This window comes from Bactrocera tryoni, chromosome 4 (genome assembly GCF_016617805.1).
Source record: "Bactrocera tryoni isolate S06 chromosome 4, CSIRO_BtryS06_freeze2, whole genome shotgun sequence".
NCBI lineage: Eukaryota > Metazoa > Arthropoda > Insecta > Diptera > Tephritidae > Bactrocera > Bactrocera tryoni.
In genome coordinates, this window is record NC_052502.1 from 11,272,522 (window position 1) to 11,293,043 (window position 20,522).

Sequence of the window (20,522 nt, forward strand, 5' to 3'; positions counted from 1 at the left end):
TTGCGCGCGGCAGGACAAGAATTCGAAACACTCAAATTATACAGAAAAATAAATGGAAAAGGGGCGCACTTTTTCTCCGACTTCGCACAGCGCAGATTTTCTTCAAATAGTTAGCCGCCGCTTGACGAGCAAAACAATAAAACCGAGCGAAAATAAGCAAAACTTAAAAGCATGCGAATAAGCTGGGGGGGAGGGGTACTGAAATAAAGCTCGAGCGTTGCGAAAAATATATAAAAATAAAATCGGCGCATAAAAAGCGAGATGCTGATGATAAAAAATTCTGAGATCTGAGAAAATAACAAACGAAAATGCGAAAAAAAAAGAAATAAATTATTTCTTGTTGCAGGAAATGAGGACGAATTTTTATTAACGCCCGAGCACAGCATGGCGCCGGCCCCGCACCGCCAAGTCAGCGTAACGCTGCTGCTGCACATTCGCAGACACAGAGAGCTTTTGATTTTTTCATTATCCTTTACCGTTATACTGCGCTTTCTGCATGGCACTTGCTATCTTTGGCCCATATAATGTGCGGCGCTACCTTTTTTGGCCGCCCCTTGTCCTTACGCTTTGTTTGCTTGCATGTACGGATGTGTGTTGGTGTGCGTGTGTGTGTGCATTTTAAAGCATAAAGAAAAATGCAGAAAATTTCGCGCGAATTTAATTTGTAAATTTCTTTTCATGAGGAAAATTGGCAAAAACGAAAAGTGGTGGTTCTTGATTTAATGTGAAGTTCGCTTGCCGCCCCGCAAGTACGCACAAGTGTTTGTTTGTGTTTTTGTAAATGTGTGTGTAAGAGTAAGTGTGTACAGCTGTGTTCATGAAAATGGTAGTGATGGTGGGTTCTAATTACAAAAAAAAAAAAAAATAAGCTAGAAATTCAAGCTACGAATTCGATAACATTTAAAAGTAATTTTTAGCTAAAAAAACAGAAACTTCGAATCTCTTCAGCATATTTGCATTTTTTCTTAGCAATCTGCATCTTAACATCGCTCTATAAATTTTTTAATGGGGTTTGCATCGTGACTTTGCGCTGACCAGCTCAGGACGCAAACGCATGACTTTGGCTCATTGTCATGCATAAAGATCTAATTCAGAGGTTTAATTCGAACGTCTATGGCGCTATAGTACTTTTGAGAATCTTAAGGTACGAAAATTAGTCCATTCTACCATCTATTCTCCCCAATGGCCCAACGAAGTAACAGAAAAAGAAATTGGTCCGCAGACTATCCAGGTGTATCTGGAGATATAGTATGCATATCTGACATCTTTTGCTAGACAAACGGTTTGCCATCGGATCCAATACGATTTCAGCTTTATTTCATCACTACAAAGTAATTTTTTTTTAAATGTGACGCCATTTTTTTAATGTTCTATAGCAAATCTCAGCGGTGTTCTTATTGTTCCTTTGGACAGGAATGGTTTTTTCGACCCATTCGAGCAAAGAATTGACCATCTTTGAGACGCTTTCATACCAGTGCACTGGATTCACTAAATCCAAATTCTTCATTTATTTCGGTCATAAAATCTTGCGAAGATTTAAAACGATCGGCCTATCTTTTTCTGACATTCTGTCTCTATCAATGAATGAATGTTCCATTCTTTTACGTGCAGGATCTTTTGGTTTTTTTTATATTTTTTTTTAAGCAAATTAGGATCACTTTTAGTGTGTTCGTATAGTTTGCACCGATATTCAAATGTCGTTTTTGTAGACATTTTCCATCTTGCAACATAACCTCCTTCAATATATTTACATATCTATACTGCTCGGTACATGATGCCATTGATTAATAAATGGGACCGTCACCATTGTACGAAAGCAAGCCCAGACCACCATGTGCAATAGTTTTCGAAGTGTACTTGGAATGATATTATGTGCTTGGTAGTGGATGGACATACTCTCTGTACCTTGTTGCTCAAAAAAATGCAAATTTGCTTTCATCCCTCCGCAGCAGGTGTCGCCATTTTATAGATAAATGGCCAATTGAAATGTCCGTTTTCGAACTTTACTCTTGCTGCCGCATGTTTCTTCGTTAAAAGAGTTACTTTCGTGGGACTTTTTGTCTTCATTTTGTTTTGAAATAGTCTACTACGATTTATAAGAGTACTAATCGACGAGCTTAAATCAGTTTTTAGGATGCTTAGAGCTTGCTTTTTACATACTTACATATCATATATATATATTAAAATCGGTCTGTTCTCTAATATTGATTTTGTGACATTGTCGACCATGATTTTTTGCTTCTTCATTGTATTTTTAAAGCACTGCATATCATTGTGGAGCTGTAGCTCACTATAGCTTCGTTACCCTGTAGGTTCTGTCGTGTTTCTTTAGCTTCTTTATCATTTCTCACTTCTCGATAGAACAATGTCTTCCTCTAGCCACTAAGATGGAAATAGCGCAGGGATTTCAGAAAAAATATCATCGGAAAACTATTAAATTCTTTAAGGGGGTATTCTGGTCTAGACGCATGAATTTTAGGCATTTTTTAAACTAAGATAAAAAAAATGAAAAACATTTTCACTATCCATTTTTTTTTATATGTTTTTATTGATATTTTGAGTATAATAATAGTATAAAATATAGTATAAAAAAAATTGCAAGAAAAAAAATTCGCCGAGATACGGGCTGGTGGAGTGGGGGCTTCAAAAAAAAACGGTGCGTCCTGGTTGAGGTGATTTCAACCCTTCTAGAGATCTAAAACACAAAAAAAAACGGTGCGTCCTGGTTGAGGTGATTTCAACCCTTCTAGAGATCTAAAACACAAAAAACAAGAAGATTCTTCAATAGTAAGGATGCCGTTATCGGGTTGACCATTTAAAAAAAAAAAAAAAAATGGCGTCGACTTGAAAAAAAAAATTTTTTTTCGACCTTTTCGAATTTTTTAAAAATACTTCAAATCAAAATTTTTCGAAATCCAAGGCAGACACGATAGAGCATTGTATAAAGAAGATATATACCAAATTTCAAAGGAATCAGTTCAGTAGAACTTGAGATATCATGTCAACCACCTCAAAAAAAGTAGTTTCGAGAAAAACGCGGTTAAAGTTTAGGATGCAATTCTAGTGAACACGGACGCCACGTCACAAAATCGGCTGTATCTCCGAAAATAAGTCAAATTTTGGAAAACCCTTCCAAGGTCATATTTTTGAAAGTCTAAGCTTTCAAAATATGCAAAAAAATCGATTTTTTCAAAATCCTAGACCAGAATACCCCCTTAAATACACGTACTTATCGCACCTTTCTAATCATATTGACCCCTAACGAGCAGCACGGTACCACAACAGTACAGTCTCAGTAACCGCAACGTACCCGGATTTTTATCCGGCTATGGACTGTCAACTCGGTCCCATGCCTCGAAATTGCTTGATTAATGCCGCTACAACAACAACATAACTAATATTTTAATGAAGAGCTTGTTTTTCAGAAAATACAAAAATGCGTTATTAAAAAGTTAGTGGAAGAAAAGTAAAGTAATTTTTTCGTTTTTATAGTTCGAAGTGGCTTTCTTCTTCTTTATTGGCGTAGATACCGCTTATGCGGTTATAGCCGAGTTTGCAACAGCGCGCCAGTCCCTCTTCCATTTCGCTGTTTGGTGCCAATTGGAGACTCCAAGTGTAGACAGGTCCTTCTCCACCTGGTTTTTTTTCAACGGAGTGAAAGTATTCCCCTTCTTCTGCTTTCCCCGGAGGGTACTGCGTCGTATACTCTCAGCTGATCTATTCTAATAAAATAATCACGACTGTTGTTGACTTGGCAAGTCAGTATATATGTTAGAAAACATCTTTGGTTATAAGCAGTTCTTTTTCCGCTTGCAATACTATTTTCATGAACACAACTGTATGTGTGTTTGTATACATTTTTTTTCACTTATGGTTACATACATATGTATGCAAATTTCGATAGCTGTATTTTCATTTTACATATGTTATAATGTATATATGTATGTATGTACATATGTATGTATGTATGTGTGTACATACATATATGCATGTGTGCGTACAAAGGTGTGCTTGTGCGTACGCATCCTTATTCATTAACGTCATAAAAATGCGAAAGACGAGTGAATAATGAAAAACAAAGAAATGCGAAAATCCTTAACAACAATAACAACAACTACGAAAAAAAAATTAACATAAAAACCACGTTGTATGTATGTACATGCATACATATGTATGTACATATGTATGTTTGTGTGAAAAAAAAAATTAATAAAAAATGCAAAGTAAAAAATTCGAAGGTTTATGCGTACATTTCGCGCTTCCCCGCCAACCGCTGCTGTGGCGTTTGTATTTATGCGCTTTTACACGCGCAGTCATAATTACATACGTACATAAGTATGTACGTACACATACATAAGTATGTACTGAAGAGCATGCAAGTGTGTGTGTGTGTGTGTGTGTGCGTGTGTTGCCAGCGATTACCTTGTTGGCGTTTCGCGAACGGTCCAAAAGTTCATTTTGCAGTCATAAAATTCTGTTGCAAACAAAAACAATAAAAAACAACAACATGGCCGCGGCCATTTTTATTTTTAATTAATTTTTTCTCACACGGCAACCGTAAATTGCACTTTTCACATTTTCGCTTTTCGCTACTTGCACAGTTGCTGGCCGGCTGCATTCCGCTTTTTGCGATCCTTTTATTTGTTGTTGATATTATTTATCTTTCTGTGAAATTTTATATTAAACACAAAGTATGGATGCAAATTTCATTTTATTTTTGCTCGCTTCCTTTTTTTTTTGAATATTATTTTTAATTTCCATTCACTTGAAATCAGCCAAAAGAAACTTGCTTAAGGCGGAAGCGTTCGCACAGGAAAAAAACCTGAAGTATTTATTTTGATTAAATTCAGCATTGTTGGTCGAGTTAACTGATATAAAATTTATAATTAATTAAAACGCAGCAGTTCTTTTTCCGGTCGCTTGCTCATAACTTCAGGAATTAAAGCTTTAAAGCTGCGACTCAAATTTGATGTGATCGTTGATTGGCATGTCGGAAAGGTATGATTTGAAAAGTTGGTGTATTGCGACAGTTATGGAAGATAACTTCACAAATTATGTCTAAAAAACCAAAAAAAGAATGAAGTCAGTGATTCATCACCTCTTTGATCCACTGACCTTTAAAGCAGCAAGTCTACATATAAGACTTGAGACTTATATATATGAAAGCTGCTAAGAATAGTTAATATACGCAAGATAGTTTTGTTCTCAATGGCAGTTAATACGTATCTTACTGGAATTGGCACTGACTCAATCAAAACTGTCACCTTCGAAAGTTTGATCTACAGCAAATCGAAGTGTTTCGGAAGTATTTAGCTATTTGCTAAACTTATGCTTTTAACCATAGAATAAGGCTGTTGGAGGGGTCTACTATTAGGAGCTCTCTAAAAACTCCAGTTTCAGACTTCCTGACAGTGTCTTCCAGGCCGAGGTTGCAGCCATTAAGATAGCAGCAGATCTACTGCTCCGGAGTGCAGCCTTCTTCAAAGAAGTGACCATCCACTCAGATAGCAGAACGGCGATGCTAGCCTTGAACTCATTAACAGTGCTTTCAGGATTGGTCAAAGAGTACCTAACCTCGCTATCAATAGCATCGAGTGACTTTGTGATAAGACTGGTATGGATGCCAGGCTACAGCGGAAACGTAGGAAACTGTAAAGCTGATAAGCTGGCAAGAGTGCCGTTCTCTAGAACCCCAATCGGTAGAATGAGAGCGGATCGGTGTTCCCATATTCTCTTGTGTTTTAGTACTAAATATGTTGGTTTCGTAGAAGCTTGGTCAGCGCTGAGGCACCATCGGTTTGGGGCTTTTAACGGGCCATTGCCGTAGCTGACATCCGCGCAGTAAGGCTGGGAAGCGTACGGGACGCCATTTGCAGAAGCTGTTTGGAAGAAGATGAGGTGGAGAAGGTCAAGACTTAAGCAATTGGGTGCGCATAACTTCAGACCTTCCACCGAGCTGGCGGGAATGGAAATTAAATGCCTGTGCAAATTTGTATTGGCTACTAACAGAAGGAGTTCGTCTTTTCTATGGCCTTACAAAGAACAACATATAGTAGTCCACGTGCGATCTTTGATCTGCCATCTAACCTTACCTAACTTAGAATTGTATAGAAAGTTCTTCTAAAACATTTTTAGAGCTTTGTTCTCTTAACGGCTCTGGTTTTGATCTCTGTTCTATAGGACCACTGGGTTGCCATGACTATCAGAGTAAGATTTCTTGGATACATGGTTAGGCACCTTTTAACTCTAGTATTCTAGATATTTTACTACATTCACTAATCTTATCATAAGAGCTTTCGACAGTTTTTTGTGGAGTGACATCCCATTACGAATGTTAGAAGTCTATATGCATAGAACATATATTGCTACTTTCAGAAGAAAGGTTGCTCCCAACTCGATTCTGTGTAATGAAATCTGACGTATAGTATTCATCGCTAGATAAATACTCATCATAGAGAAGACTGATACTTGGTGCTCACAACCAAGTTCTCGGAGCTTCTTTCGACTCTCTACCGTGGTGTGTGGCCTGGCGTTGTTCTTATAGAACAGTATTTCTCTAATATTCTTCAAAACTGGCTGGTTCTAGGCGATTGTTTCCTTCAGAACGTCTAAATGTTCACAGTCCATCTTCGAATTAAGAGTTTCGACACAGTAGAGCAGCTCATGGCAGATGATTCCTTGCCAATTTTAGCAAACATAGAGCAAAACCTTCCACACTGTAAGTCCTAGTTTGAGCACTGTTTTCGGAATGTCACCCCGATTCGAACGCGAAAGTTTCAGCTTGACGCAGCTGTAAGTGATAAACTTTTCATCACCAGTAACCACTCGCTTCGGAAATGGATTGATTTGATTGCTTTTCAGCAGCAATTTGCCAATGGAAACACGGTGCATTCTTATATCGAGCTTTTTTATACCCAGTCTTTTTTAAATGGTTCAAAACGGTTTTTGTGCAAGGTTAAGGTTACCAGGGAAATTTCAAACCCTATTCGTTAGAATGAATGTTTATGGAAATATAGTACATATTTTGTTCATATGTGGTTTATTTAGGATATATCTATCTCTAAAATATGTTAATTGGCTCCATAGGTCAGCTGCTTTGACACCGTAAGACTACTTTTAGTGGGTTACAGCAAGTATGGTTATAAACTAGCTTTCACCAACTAGATGGAAACAGCATTTAGCTTGTTATTGGCGAAAGCGGATGGTGAAAAAGTGGTTCAAAAATAGAACCTGGGTCCGGTCATATGCCTGAAATTCTAACCAATAATGCCAAATTTTGATAATTTTACCTAAAAAATCACCCTTTATAAACTTAACCGCCTAAAATTACACTTTTCGGGTTACACACTCACGACACTTGGGTCTAAGTAACCGGAATGGACCCGGATTTTTAACCGGTCAAGGAATGTCAACTCGGCACCAAAATTACTGCAGGAATGTTTTTTGCCATTACAACAACAGCAACACTTTTCGGGTATAACATATACAATACGTGATACAAGACAATTTCTAACCCCACTTTTAATATGTTACTTCAAACATCTATGGTGTTTTCGCTTTTTAGGGGGTTACATGGGTTTTCCTCGGGTAAAATACAGTCTTTTGTCAACAAAAAACCAACAAACAATGTAAATTTCAGAGAAAATTTCGCGACATTTTTCTTCAAATAGTTGTAATTGAAAAAATCCTTCATGGAAGCCTTTAAGAATTGAAGAATTGTATCTCAAAGACCTGTGTAAAATTTAATGAAAATCGGTTGAGAAGTCCTCGAGAAATCTTGCCAACCGACATCAAAAACACAGTTTCGAGAAAAACGTGCTTAAAGACGGCACACTTAGCCTAGCTAGCCTCGAAAGCAACAAGTTCTCAAGGCTTTATCTCCGAAACTATTACTCGGAACAACTTGAAAACTTAGGCCAATATTCTAGAGCTGTTGTAGAACTTAATAAGACAATAAAAAATAATTTTTTTTTTTTAAACCCGTAAACTCACGTAACCCCTTATCTGCCGACGAATCTTATTACAAATAAAAGAGTGCATTAAAAAAATCGAATTTATTTGTAAAATCGCATAATTTATAATGCAATGAACCAGGTATGTCTGTGCGAATGTAGATATATTACGATAAGTACATATGTATGTATGTATGTATGTATGTTTAATGTACACATAAAAGTGCTCTTTTTGCCAGCGTAAACCAACCTTGCTTGGGACGCGGGCGTTGTTCGTCGCAAATGCGTCAATCCCTATTAGCGTTAAGTTCCCTGCTGATGTCGTTCGATATTTTATAACCTCACTTTTTATGCACATACATTATGGTCAACCCTTCGCTGAGCATGTACACACATAACTGTAATATATAAAAGTTATTTTGTGTGTGTGTGTATGTCTGAGATTACTTTTTCTACAATGGCTGCGCAAAATTCTGTAGTTTCTTTTAACCGAACGCCTTTTTGGGGTGTTGTAAGTGCCTCGATTTACTTGCCTTGCCTTGCCCTCTTCATCTTATTTTTATATTTTCATTTTAATACATTTTGTCTCTCGAATTTTACGGTATTTTCACATATTTTCCTTTTTTTTTAGTTTTTTTTTGTTTGGCTGCCCATAAACTATCCTCGTTTTCCAGCTTTTTTTTGCAAACGAAAATTTGGTTATGTTAAATTTTTCATTTTTATTTTCTCCATTTTTGGCGAACTCAAATTTTTTCGAGCTCATCTAAATTTCTTGCATATCAAAAATGTGGGGGTGCAAGGAATACTTCTACGCTAAAGTTGTATGAGATGTATGTTGGTATGTATGTATGTATGTATGTAAGCTTGAGGGGGTTCGTAAAGTACACTGGGCGTTTGGACGCATGGTGGACAGTTTCCGCATTCTTTTCGGTACTAAAGAATTTGAAAAGGGTTGTAAAAAAAAATTACCGTGTCGAGTTTCTTTTTCGGTTGCATCGAATTTTTCATAATCTTAGCTTGACCAAATCGAACCCTTTCCTTTGCATTGACGAATTTAATTTAATTTAGTTGCTTGTACCGTTGTTGTTCGGAAGAAGGGTAATGTGTCAGCGTTACTTTTTACAGAGAAATATATTTGTACATACTACATACATATCTAAAGGGTGATCCATTTCGAGGTTTCCTACTTTTTTAAAGAAAAAACACATAAACTACAAATTTAATAGGGAAGGTTTATTATCATTCGAAAGAACATTCTTCGGCATTTATTTTTTGAAGGTTATCTCTTTCAAATGTTGGTCGTGGCTACGTCTCAAATATGGACCATTTGAGTGTGAGCTGAGTACAATTTTCGATGACTCGTTCGAGCATTTCAACCGGTAACTGGCGAATGACACGCGTCATTTTTTAATCCAAGGCCTGAATCGAAGCGATATTGTCCGCTCAGACTTTAGACTTTATATAACCCAATAGGAAAAAGTCTAACGGTGTGGTATCACACCAATTGACCGGCTCAAAACGTGAAAGTACCTGCTCACCGAAGTGTTCTCTCAATACATCCATTGATTGATGCGAAATGTGGGAAGTGGCGCTGTCTTGTTGAAACCAAATGTCGCCGAGGTCACGAGCTTAAATTTTAGGCATCAAATAGTCGGTAATCATGGCGCGATAACGATCGCCATTTGCGATTACGTTCTCACCAGCATTATTTTTGAAGAAATATGGATCGATTGTTCCACCGGCCCTCAAACCACACCAAACCATTGTTTTTTGCATCCAAAATGTCGGATTTTCCTGTCAAGAGCCCATTCCTGCGGAAACTGTATTTGCTTTCAACTTAAGATCTCCACGTAAAATGCACTAAATCGTTCCATTTGTCAGTCCGAGTTACTTTGAATGGCGTCGAATCGACTCTCCACGACCTTACGTCTGCTATATTTTCTTCTCTGCAAGAAGACTCACGACTCACGCGTGATCTGTCCGAAAAAAAAGCTTTTGAAAAAAGTACCTCTACTTAGATTACCCGTTAATAAAGGTATGAGAGCATACTGTGAACTATTAACCTCTCACACCGATTTATATTAGATATAAGACAACGACTATTACTGAAGGAGGGAGTGAAGAAGGATACTACTCTTACTTAAAACTTGGCTTTCAACTCAGTTTCCGAACAACACAAAAATATATCTGAACAAGTTCGTACCCCGGTAAAAAATTGGAAGCATTCCGGTACCACATCGCAAATTATAGAAGATGCTCTGCAAAGCGGACTATACAAATGTCTGATAATATCTCTAAAGATGCCTTGTAAACTAAGTGTGGAATATGGGTGTTTGAATGCTATATATATTTACACAAATTAATAAAATTAAGGTCCTGCCTAGACCACCTAAAGACTTAAGGAACCCCTACACAAACAATAGCACCTCGATCTAATGGGGAAAATAAGGAAGTCTTCTTATGCCCACCTCGGTCTAATGGGAAAGCAAAGAATCTGTCTTCTGATGTTCACCATGAAGGTATAGTAAGAAAGCCTTCGATAGAAATTCTCTCCCAAAAATCGTATGTGGTATAAAATAGAATAATTTGTTCAGATCTATTTGTCTTTCACTTAAAAAACTTTCTAAGGTCCAATTTTTTGTTTGTGAAAGACTCGTTGACGCTGTATAAGCGGGTTGCTGCTTGGTTGGCAATTTTTCAACAATCAAAGAAGAAAGTTATTGATGTCTAAATGTCTCGAATCTTCGTTCAAAAACCCTTTTTTGAGAAATTTTCGAAAAAAAAGTTCAAAATATGTATTTTCTTTAACCATTATTCAAAGAAAAGAGAGGTCCTGTTTTTTATTACTAACTTCAAAGCATATTGTTTGAATTTGTTTTGGTTCATCTTCAAAAATTGTGCTTCGAAAAAACAGATATAAAGAGTTTAAGATCTCTCCAGCTCCCTTTTTTGATATAGTTTAACAATTCTTTCAACATAACAATTATACTGCTATTCAGAACGGAGTTCAATGGAATTCAATAAGTCAGGGTCAAGTTGGCTGTGTCGTTCTTAAGTTATAAGTGGTGTAACTAACCCTACTTTGTTTTGAAAAACATAGATATATATTTTTGATATTTAAAATGCATACTTATGAGCATTCTTAAGAATTTCGCACTTAGTACCCTTAGTACATATGTATGTATGTATGTATAATAACAAAAACTTTTGGTAGAAGCCTTTAAAAATAATTTAACGCTTTCCTTTCCTCTTACAGCCACCATGTTGCCACAGCAATATTGCCTGCGATGGAAATACCATCATAGCAATCTACAAACAATGTTCTCACAACTGCTAGACCGTGGCTGCTTCTGCGATGTGACGCTAGCCTGTGAGGGCCAACTGATACGCGCACACCGCGTGGTCCTCTGCGCTTGCAGCAGCTTCTTCGACACAGTGCTCACCAATTACGCCAGTGAACGCGATCCCATAATCATAATGAAGGACGTCACATTCGCCGATGTCAAGTGTCTAATTGAATTTATGTATAAAGGCGAAATCAATGTGGAACACGTAAGTGCAACTGTTCTTAATTTTAAACGTGTAATTTCTGATAGAAATCTACTTTCATGCAGGCAAATTTGGCCTCACTCTTAAAGACTGCAGATGATCTCAAAATCAAAGGTTTGGCGGAAGTATCGTGGCGCGATGACGAGGATGGACCGCCATTGCCCACCGCTGCTACTGAGTTTCACTCGCCCACACCCACACACGGACAGGATATGTACAATACGCGACCGGAGCAACAACGCGTTGGCTCACCCAGTTTCATGCCACCACAGCGACTGCCGCGCGAACGCAAGCTCTCCTCACCGAAGGACACGGCGCAGGCGCAACAAAGCTTACCGACCCTAACGCCACTACCGCCAACAAGCAGCGCTTCAATGGTAGCCGTTGCTGCCGCCGCCGCTGCTGCAGCTGCTGCGGTCTCTGCCGCATCGCCGGTGGAAAATTATTTGGGGCCGAAACGCAAGCGCGGACGTCCGCCACTAGACGACGCCTATGACGTTTTCAATGTGTGAGTTTAGTTTGGAAGTATTTTTTTTTTATCAACTTTGGCTTATTTACATTTCTTACCCTTTGCAGCCGAAAACTAGCACAGTATGGCGGCCATTTGGATGCGCACCATCATCACCAAGCATACTTGGAGGCGCAGCGCCAGTATAACGATGAGCAGCGTCGGCTTGCTGTCATCTCACCGATACCGCACCCATCGTCGACTTCGGTCGCAGCAGCAGCCGCTTACCACCAACACATCCAGCAACAACAACATAACAAACGCATGCGTCAATTGCACCGCCAACAGCAACTGCACCATCATCAGCTACATACCGAAGCGGATGAGTTGGAGCACGAAGACGCACAGGCCGACCCAGAATGGATTAACAGTAATTTGGAGGTAAATGTGGGTGGCGGTGGCGATAATGAACCCCCCATTGAGTGTGACGTAGACACTGCCACATTGAAGGAACAAAAGTTGGATCAGGCAGACGACAAAGAAGCACAACGCACGGCAAAAATCGAGGCGCGAAAGCGTAAGGAACGTCATTCGGAAGAACGTGACAAGTTGCATGCACGTGAACGTTCGCTAACGCGTAAACGCTCAAGCGCCGAGGAACGCGACGACAACAATTCAATCAATGATGAACGTGAGCGTGAAGAGCGTGAGTCGCGTGAGCACTCCGCACAAAATGAGATAACTGATCAAACACAGGAACGCAAGGGCGGCAATGTTGATGGGGAGGAGGAAGAAAAGGTCAAAGCTGCTGCTACTGTACCACAACCGGTGGAAGAAATGGAAAACGTGCGACAATCTAAGGACAAGCTCAGCAATGCTTCAGCCAATACGACAACTTCCGCCACAAGCGGCACACATAAGCGCGGAAATATTACCAGTGATCCAAGTGCACCACTACCATTGCCGCCGCCTCCGTCGTTGCACCATCCCGCAAATCCATACGGCAAATATGCGCCTGAGGGTTATTTATTGAACGAACATGGCATATTGATGACACACGATTTTGTGCATGCGCCGACGGCCCCCATACCAGCAACAGGTGCAACGACGAGTTCTTCAAGCGGCGCAATAGTCGGAGCGGCCGGCGCTGCTAATGGCAACGATCAGGATTATGTGGACATAAAGATGGAAGAGTATGACGGCACAGATTTGCGTTTGACCACCGAAGAGATTTCTGAGTGGCAAGATGTGATCAAAATGGACGATTACTTGGCTAAAGGACGTCGACCGCAATTCTGGGAGGAGCCCTTCACACGACGCGTAAGTTTAAGCACTAGTCGATTAGTTTTTTGAGTATAAAAGTTTTTCAAATAACGCATTTTCAGGTATTGGATGCTATAAAGAACAAAAGATTGGAAATGAAGAAAGCTGCGCGTATATTGGGTGTCTCTTATGGCACTTTATATGGTAGATATCGCGAGGTGTACGGCTGTTTGAAGCATCCCTATAGGTTAGCATGAAGTTTGTTTGTTAAAAAGTCGATTTTCTCGAATGCTTAATATATTTTTACGCAGCAGCTCCACTTTTCGCCCCACACAATCAAATCAGTTAGCAGTACAACCGCGTTTTGACATGGTCTGGCCTTCGCCTAAACGTGACAGTGGTCTAATGCCCGGGCAATTGGGTAGGTCGGTTGTAGCGCGAAATTTCTTTGATTTTATGCTTTACTACTTTCTGGTTCTTATTTACAGAAATCGGTAAAATACGTCCAAAGGATTTGAGTGAACTATGGACACGACCACAGATTTGAAAAAAATCACCACAAAGTATATCAAAATGTAAATAAATTTGCAGTTTATCTGAATAAGCCCAAAAGTACATCCCTATGATTAAAAAGTGTTACTAGTACTACTTTTACTTTATTTATAAGTTTTGTATTACTTTCAATTTTATACGTTACAAATGTAAAGCAAAGTATTTAGATATATACACATGTATGATTTAAGACAAATATCATAAATTTGTATTATGGAACGGAAAAAGACATTAAAAAAGACAATTTAAAAGCTGTTAGTTTAGTGTGAGGATAGCTGTAGTTATTTGCAATCGGCACATCACTTATGCATGTATGTGTATGCCACATATGAGTGCACTAAAAGTGTTTAAATATATAGTTTTATCAACTATTTGAGTATTAAAAGAATATCCGCTCTTTAGCAAATCCTTAAATCAATTGCCAATGCAATTAGTAAAATTTGAAGATTTTTTCACTTGTTTTCTATATTTTTGTTCTAGTTAAATAATTCTATAAACATTATTTTTAAGTTACACAAATACATATATACTTATTTAGACGTTTTCTGTAAATATTAAAATAATAAAATGACATTTCATAATAGTGTAAACTTCCAGAAGTGCATACAATAAAAGTAGACGGATAAGTATGTGTGTTAGTATGCTAATATGAATACTTAATAAAAAAATACATTTAATTTCTATCTAATATTGTATGCCCATATTATTTATAGAATAATGATATTGAAACAGAAAAGGTAAGAACACAATTTTCAGGTAATGTGTTCGGTAGGGAGAGCACATACATAGGTTGTTGCTATTATTATAAAAAGGAAATCTTTACCCTATCAGCATTACCTAGTCACTAGTGTTTTAAATATGCATTTAAAGTTTATATTAGTTGAAATTGTCAACTTGAAATGTAATTGGTCACCACACATAGGTGGCTAATGCAAATGATGCTAACCTCAAAATTTTTTAAATACTATTTTAGCGAAAATTCAAAAAAGGTTCGCATAAACAATTTATCAAAACAGTTGATGTAAAGCTAATAAAATTGTTTACTTACATATATTTATTTCCGGATGCCAAAAAATATAAGTTCCGACTTCAGTAATTTGACGAAGGTGCGCGGCGCTGCACTAACACAATTTTACACTTTCATTTTCTTAGAATTTCACATTTTAAACACTGCACATTAAGTTTTTCAATTAATTATATAAATATAGTTACAATTCGTAAAAACACCTTGTTTTATAAAAAACAGTACAATTATTTGCTGAAAATTATAATTAATAAAATTTATCGCACTTTACAACTTATTCCGTTTCCGTCGGTTGTTGTTAGAAAAATAAATTTTCACAACACCCTGTGTCTATTTGACATTCCATTTCCTTGCCCATTCACAATTGCGTCCAATGATAAGTTCATTAACCCACTTGTCTAAGTAATATACTCTGCATGGCATAATTATTTGTTAAATTTGTTAGAAATATATTTGTTACTATTTACCTATTACTAAAATGTCAAAAGAAGTAAATATTGCAGATAAAACATATTATTACGATTGTAATGCGAAAGTTGAAACAATTGAATTCTTGTTATATGATTTCAATGAAACCTGGAAAGCAACAAAGACGAAAGAAGAGGTACTGCAGACTTTACAGGTTGTACTCAATATATTTGTTTATTTATATTATTAAATCAATTATTTGTTTTATTATTGCTGCAGCTACTAAATAAACGTATAAAATATGATGTGGCAATTGCATTTGATACCTTACAAAATGCGCTGCCGGAATCAGGCACTTGGATTGGAAATGACAACCAGCCGGAGGCAAGCAATGCACGTGAGCGTGTTTTAAAACTTAAGTATCGTGTTAAGGAATGTCCATTCCATTTTGAGTGGCGCTTAAAACAAGACAACAGCCCACTTACCATCCAACTACCCATCGGTCAAGTTGCTAGTTTAGTGGATGTGCTACCGGCGAAAATCGAAGAGCTCCTAGAAATATTGCAGCGCAAAGAAGCTGAAATAAAACAGTACAGGAGAGAATATGGTAGTTTGCGAAGATGTATGTAGGTCTAGTCAACATGTTTAAACTAACAGCTTAATATTTTACAAAATTTTAATTTAAAGCAACTCTTGCAACGAATGACTTTGATATGGCTGTGTTTCGTGAACAATATGCAGCCGCCGACGTGAGTGTAAAGTCTTTGCAAAGAGCTGTAGCACGTTGGCGGTCTGAGCACGGAGATGCGGAATGTGAATTAGAAACATTATACAACAAAACAAGCAGTCCGACAATTATTATAAAAAAGGAGGAACCGAAAACAAGTGCCTCAAGTGCAAGCAAAAGTGTACAAGAAAGTCCTAGAAGCAGGTAAATATAACTAAAGAATATTTAAAATATACATTCATATGTATGTAATCATTAATTCTATTTCATATGTAAAGGAAACGCAAAGCTTTGCATAGTTATAAAACGCAAATGATGCGCTCACTGCAATCAGGCACAAAGGATTTGCAATACGAAAGTCAAAGTCAATCGCTTAGTGAGAATGAGCAAGAAGACATAAGAACGGTGAAAAAAATGCGCGGAAATGACGTAGATGTAGACAATGTAATTGTTGACGAAGTGATAACAGGGAAGAGTGTAAACACTCCAAGTAAACTGAAAGCAGCTGAAAAGCCAACAAAAGCTCCGGCAAATCCTATTGTTAAAGACAGCAGTACGGCTGCAAAGGAGGTAGCAAGGTCTTATAAACGCATGCAATATTTTTTATTTCAACAAAAAAATTTACTTGAAAACTACTTTTCATTTATAGTAAAGCCAAAAAAGCGTCACCGAGCGTTGAAAAGCGTCCGAATACTCGCCAAAGACGTCGCGAGTGTGAAATGGGTGATTTGAATTCAACTGAGCTAGAATTCGTAGACACCGCTGGTGGATGTGTGTCGCCTGTGCTGAATAAGAGTGTGGCGTTGGCGAAACAGCCTACTACTACAAAAACAATAAGTCCGCCCAGCAATAATAATGTGCAACGTAAAATTGTAAACAGTACTACTACAAAAACAATAAGTTCACAAAAAGTTCATAATATGCAAAATAAAATTGTAACTAGTGCCCAAAAATTGGTGAAACCGCATTTGGTGAAGCCGGTGGAGCAATTGAAAAACGATTTGAGTTCATATGTAGACTCGATGCTGAGTCAATTAGAAGCCTTAGATAAAGAGTTGCGTGGGTGATACCGCAAGATGACCATAATTGGTACACATTTATACGTACACACATACACATATGCGGCAATACTTATAGTAACTATAAAATTATGCATAAATTTTGTAAATTGTAAAATTATAGCTATTTTTATACACACCGTTATTGCAAATTTTCTACTGCATATTGTACTTGTGATTTATCAAGCAATAATAAACAATTTCTACTATCATTATTTGTAATAAGTTTTAATGTAAATGCTGACGTCTACAGTCATCAATAATCCATAAGCAGCACCGATGTAGATAAATTTAAATTTAAGCCTTTTGACTTTTCGTTGGTCAGCCGGAGACAAACATTTATCTAGCATACACACAGCAGTAGTAATATACTATATATTTCCTAGTATTTACTTAATTCGATAGGCAACCGTTTGTAGCTAAATTTTTTGTACATATATAATCCTATGTATACGCATGTACATGACTTCATACATGCCGGCAGACACTCGGTACTGGCGCTACAAAGCTGTAAGGAAGTTATCATTTATACGACAGCAGTCATTCGGCCGGTGCGTGTGACTCTTTAGCGCTTAGAAATTGCACTTTCTTTACTTTTACATTTCATTAGTACCGTTATTAATTGCAACAATGAAAATGTGGCAGAATTTTTGGTCGCAAACAATTGGGTGCCTTTTTCTGACGTTGCTTTTGGCGCATTCGTGTGAGTGATGAGCAAATTCATGTCTGTGTTGTGTTGTTGTGATGACCTAATGGCAAAAAGAATTGAATAAGTAGATAGTATGTATGTATTTTTGCATTTAGATGTGCGGAATGGTGTATAAAAAAAAATTTGTAAAGCGATTCACGAAAATATTAAATTACCCCCTTGTTATGTTTACAGCCTATGCCGGCAGTGTGAGTGTTCACAGTAAAAATGCACACCCTGTGCTAACTGAATATGATTCGAAAATGTTTGGTGGCTCACCTGTTGCCATTACAAGCGCTCCCTGGCAGGTTTCAGTGCGTCTGCTGTCATACGAGATTCAGTACGGTCAAGGGCATATATGCGGCGGATCGGTCATAACATCGCGATTGATTATTACCGCAGCGCATTGTCTGATATAGTGAGTAAAAGAATTTTAATTAATTTTTAATTTAAATATATACATACATACATACATACATAAATGTATCATAGATATATGATATACATATTTACATACATTTGTATATTTATTTCTCCATTTTTCTAACAGTTCAAACACAACACAGCCGATTTATCGTTTACCAAGCGATTTTACAGTAGTCATGGGTTCGATTTATTTGGAAGAGGTTACGCCTTATACCCTGCAGTACAATGTGCAGCAGTTGGTGCCGCATCCAAAGTTTAGTTTGACGCCGCTACAAAATGATTTGGGTTTACTCTTCATAGACGGTAAAATACCGGCGAATTATCCCACAGTAACACCCATAGCAATCAATCAGATGGCCGTGGATGCGGGCGTTAATTGCAACATCACTGGTTGGAGCATAGCAGCGAAGGTAAGTTCATGCGCTACAGTTAAATATGCATATATAAAATACAAATATGTATGTATATATGTATGTACATATATAATAATAATAAAAAATCTTCTCCTAGGGCGTAAATTGGCCAGTACTGTTGGGTGCCGTGCTTCCGATCATCTCCACGCAGCAATGCAACAACAGTTACAGTGGTCAAATATCAACTGATATGATTTGCGCCGGCAATCAGTCAAATAACGGCACGAATGCCTTTCAAGGCGGCTCTGGCGGCCCACTGGTTTGCAATGGTAAATTGACTGGCATTGTTTCGTTGGACAGCGGTTACCCTGAGGTCTGCACAAATCTCTCCGCTTACTATAACTGGATAACAATGATGAATGATACTTTCAATTATGATTATTATGGTGGCGCAATGGGTCTGCATCTGGGCGCTCAGCAAATGCTGTTTGGTGTTCTCTGTTTGTTAGTCACTTTGTTCTTGTCGAAAGCGGCTTTTATTAAATAAGTTGTCATGGCGGTGCTGAAATAGGCACCGAAGGGATTTATTTGTCGGCTGTTGATGTTGTGATGCTTGGATTTTGCTAATGTTGTTATTATACTCTGTGCTTACTTTTTAAGCAGTTATTGTTTGATGAAAGTGTTCTCATATACAAATTTAAATGTTATAAATGTATATTATATATATTTTTATTAAATAAAGAAATATATGTGTGAAATATATGACTTTGGAGGGGTATGTACAGAAATTCATTCATTATTAATTATAAACTTTTTCTTTTGTTGTGCGGTAAAGCAAAAAAATATGACAAATGATATTGATTTGGTCTTAGGCAACAGCTGATAGTATCAGTAATAATAGGTTAGGTTTGGCCTCTATATATTAATTCAGAAAATGATTTTTTTGGGTATTTTCGTATTCCAAAAAGTTTTTTTTTATCAAAAAACAAAAATTTTGTTGAAAATGTTTACTGGTTCAAACTGGTTTGCCTTTTTTTCATGAAACTAACCTTGAGAATTTTTAATTGAAAATTAAATCGCTTTTTCACAAGAATTTTGAGGTTATGTAAAAAAGCTATACATGCAAAAATTGTAGATATTTTTATTACTTACAACTTTGTCCTTGAACTCTTTTCCCTAGCGCGCGTAGTTTTGCTGGAAATCGAGATAAATCGTTTTTACCCATCATCATAACCTTCAATCACTTCTTCCTTTCCTCTTCCTCTTTCGCTCGTAATTTAGATTTCCCTTCAATTCAACTTACTTCATAGTTTTTTTGTTTTATCTTCTTTTTGCAAACAGTTTCGTACTACCACAATTTTTTTGCTTTCAAAAATTATCGGCCTTGGTCTAAAACAGACAACGGTCGGCGCCAGTTAAGCACATACATCGTGCAGAGTTCTATTAAGAATTTCTAACAATAACGTAACAATTCATGCTCAGACAGTGCTAAAATGCTCAAAGGCTGTCTATTTAATGAGCATTTTGAATTTAGTAATTTTTTATGTTAAGTACCCGTTAAGTATCGGGTATGATGCTCATGAATTCTACTGTGTATACGGGTTTGTTGTTGTTGTCGCGTGACGTGATTTGGTGTTGGCCGAAAGAAGTGAGTGGCATTTCATTGTATATTAGAAAATCCATACATAAATGAAATAAATGAGATGACATCAGATGTTGCTTATACGACATGGTGTACTCACATACAAGTAAAAAATATTGAATTGTATGGATATTAGTTAAATTATAAGCAACGTTATAAAGTGAGGGTTAGAAATAAAAAAAAATAACAATATCATAAATTTTTCGATTCTTTCAAAACTTTGCATTTAGACGAAGTTATAGTACGATTTTGTTTAGTTTTAGCAAAAGTACCATACATAACATTTCGTCACCGAAAGTGCAAAATACCATAACATCACTCTTCATAAGTTCACAGGCGAAGAAATAACGTTATAATAGAAACCACACATAATGAAACACAATTTGAGTTTCAGTTATAAAATGGTTATATTTTGGTTATATATTGGTTACA

General features: G+C 37.2%; 3 protein-coding genes across 8 annotated transcripts in view; all 3 read left to right on the forward strand.

Moving 5' to 3' along the window:
* LOC120774654 (protein split ends) overlaps positions 1–14,454 on the forward strand; it is a 69,775-nt gene extending 55,321 nt beyond the window's left edge. For 3 of the 5 annotated variants that reach the window (XM_040104379.1, XM_040104380.1, XM_040104381.1), the window contains exons 3-8: positions 11,209–11,504; positions 11,567–12,009; positions 12,078–13,269; positions 13,335–13,459; positions 13,524–13,633; positions 13,701–14,454. In XM_040104379.1, coding sequence (XP_039960313.1) covers positions 11,214–11,504; positions 11,567–12,009; positions 12,078–13,269; positions 13,335–13,459; positions 13,524–13,633; positions 13,701–13,759 — 2,220 coding nt within the window. In that variant the 5' untranslated portion in view covers positions 11,209–11,213 and the 3' untranslated portion in view covers positions 13,760–14,454. Of the gene's footprint in view, positions 1–11,208; positions 11,505–11,566; positions 12,010–12,077; positions 13,270–13,334; positions 13,460–13,523; positions 13,638–13,700 lie in introns of all 5 variants that reach the window. The other 2 variants (XM_040104383.1, XM_040104382.1) reach the window with 2 other exon arrangements.
* Positions 14,455–15,180: 726 nt separating this feature from the next.
* Positions 15,181–17,193, forward strand: LOC120775415. 2 transcript variants are annotated; one of them, XM_040105592.1, is made up of 5 exons: positions 15,181–15,410; positions 15,476–15,803; positions 15,884–16,127; positions 16,202–16,501; positions 16,573–17,193. In XM_040105592.1, the coding sequence occupies exons 1-5, from the start codon at positions 15,267–15,269 to the stop codon at positions 16,988–16,990; spliced, it is 1,434 nt and encodes a 477-aa protein (XP_039961526.1). In that variant the 5' UTR covers positions 15,181–15,266; the 3' UTR covers positions 16,991–17,193. The 2 variants fall into 2 exon arrangements, with proteins under 2 accessions (XP_039961526.1, XP_039961525.1); XM_040105591.1 differs by having other exon boundaries at positions 15,182–15,410; positions 15,476–15,818.
* A 291-nt stretch (positions 17,194–17,484) lies between these two features.
* LOC120775416 (trypsin-like) lies at positions 17,485–19,173 on the forward strand. The gene is made up of 4 exons (XM_040105593.1): positions 17,485–17,684; positions 17,865–18,087; positions 18,220–18,505; positions 18,606–19,173. Exons 1-4 carry the CDS (start codon positions 17,612–17,614, stop codon positions 18,993–18,995), a joined length of 972 nt encoding a protein of 323 aa, XP_039961527.1. The 5' UTR covers positions 17,485–17,611; the 3' UTR covers positions 18,996–19,173.
* The last annotated feature ends 1,349 nt before the right edge of the window (positions 19,174–20,522 follow it).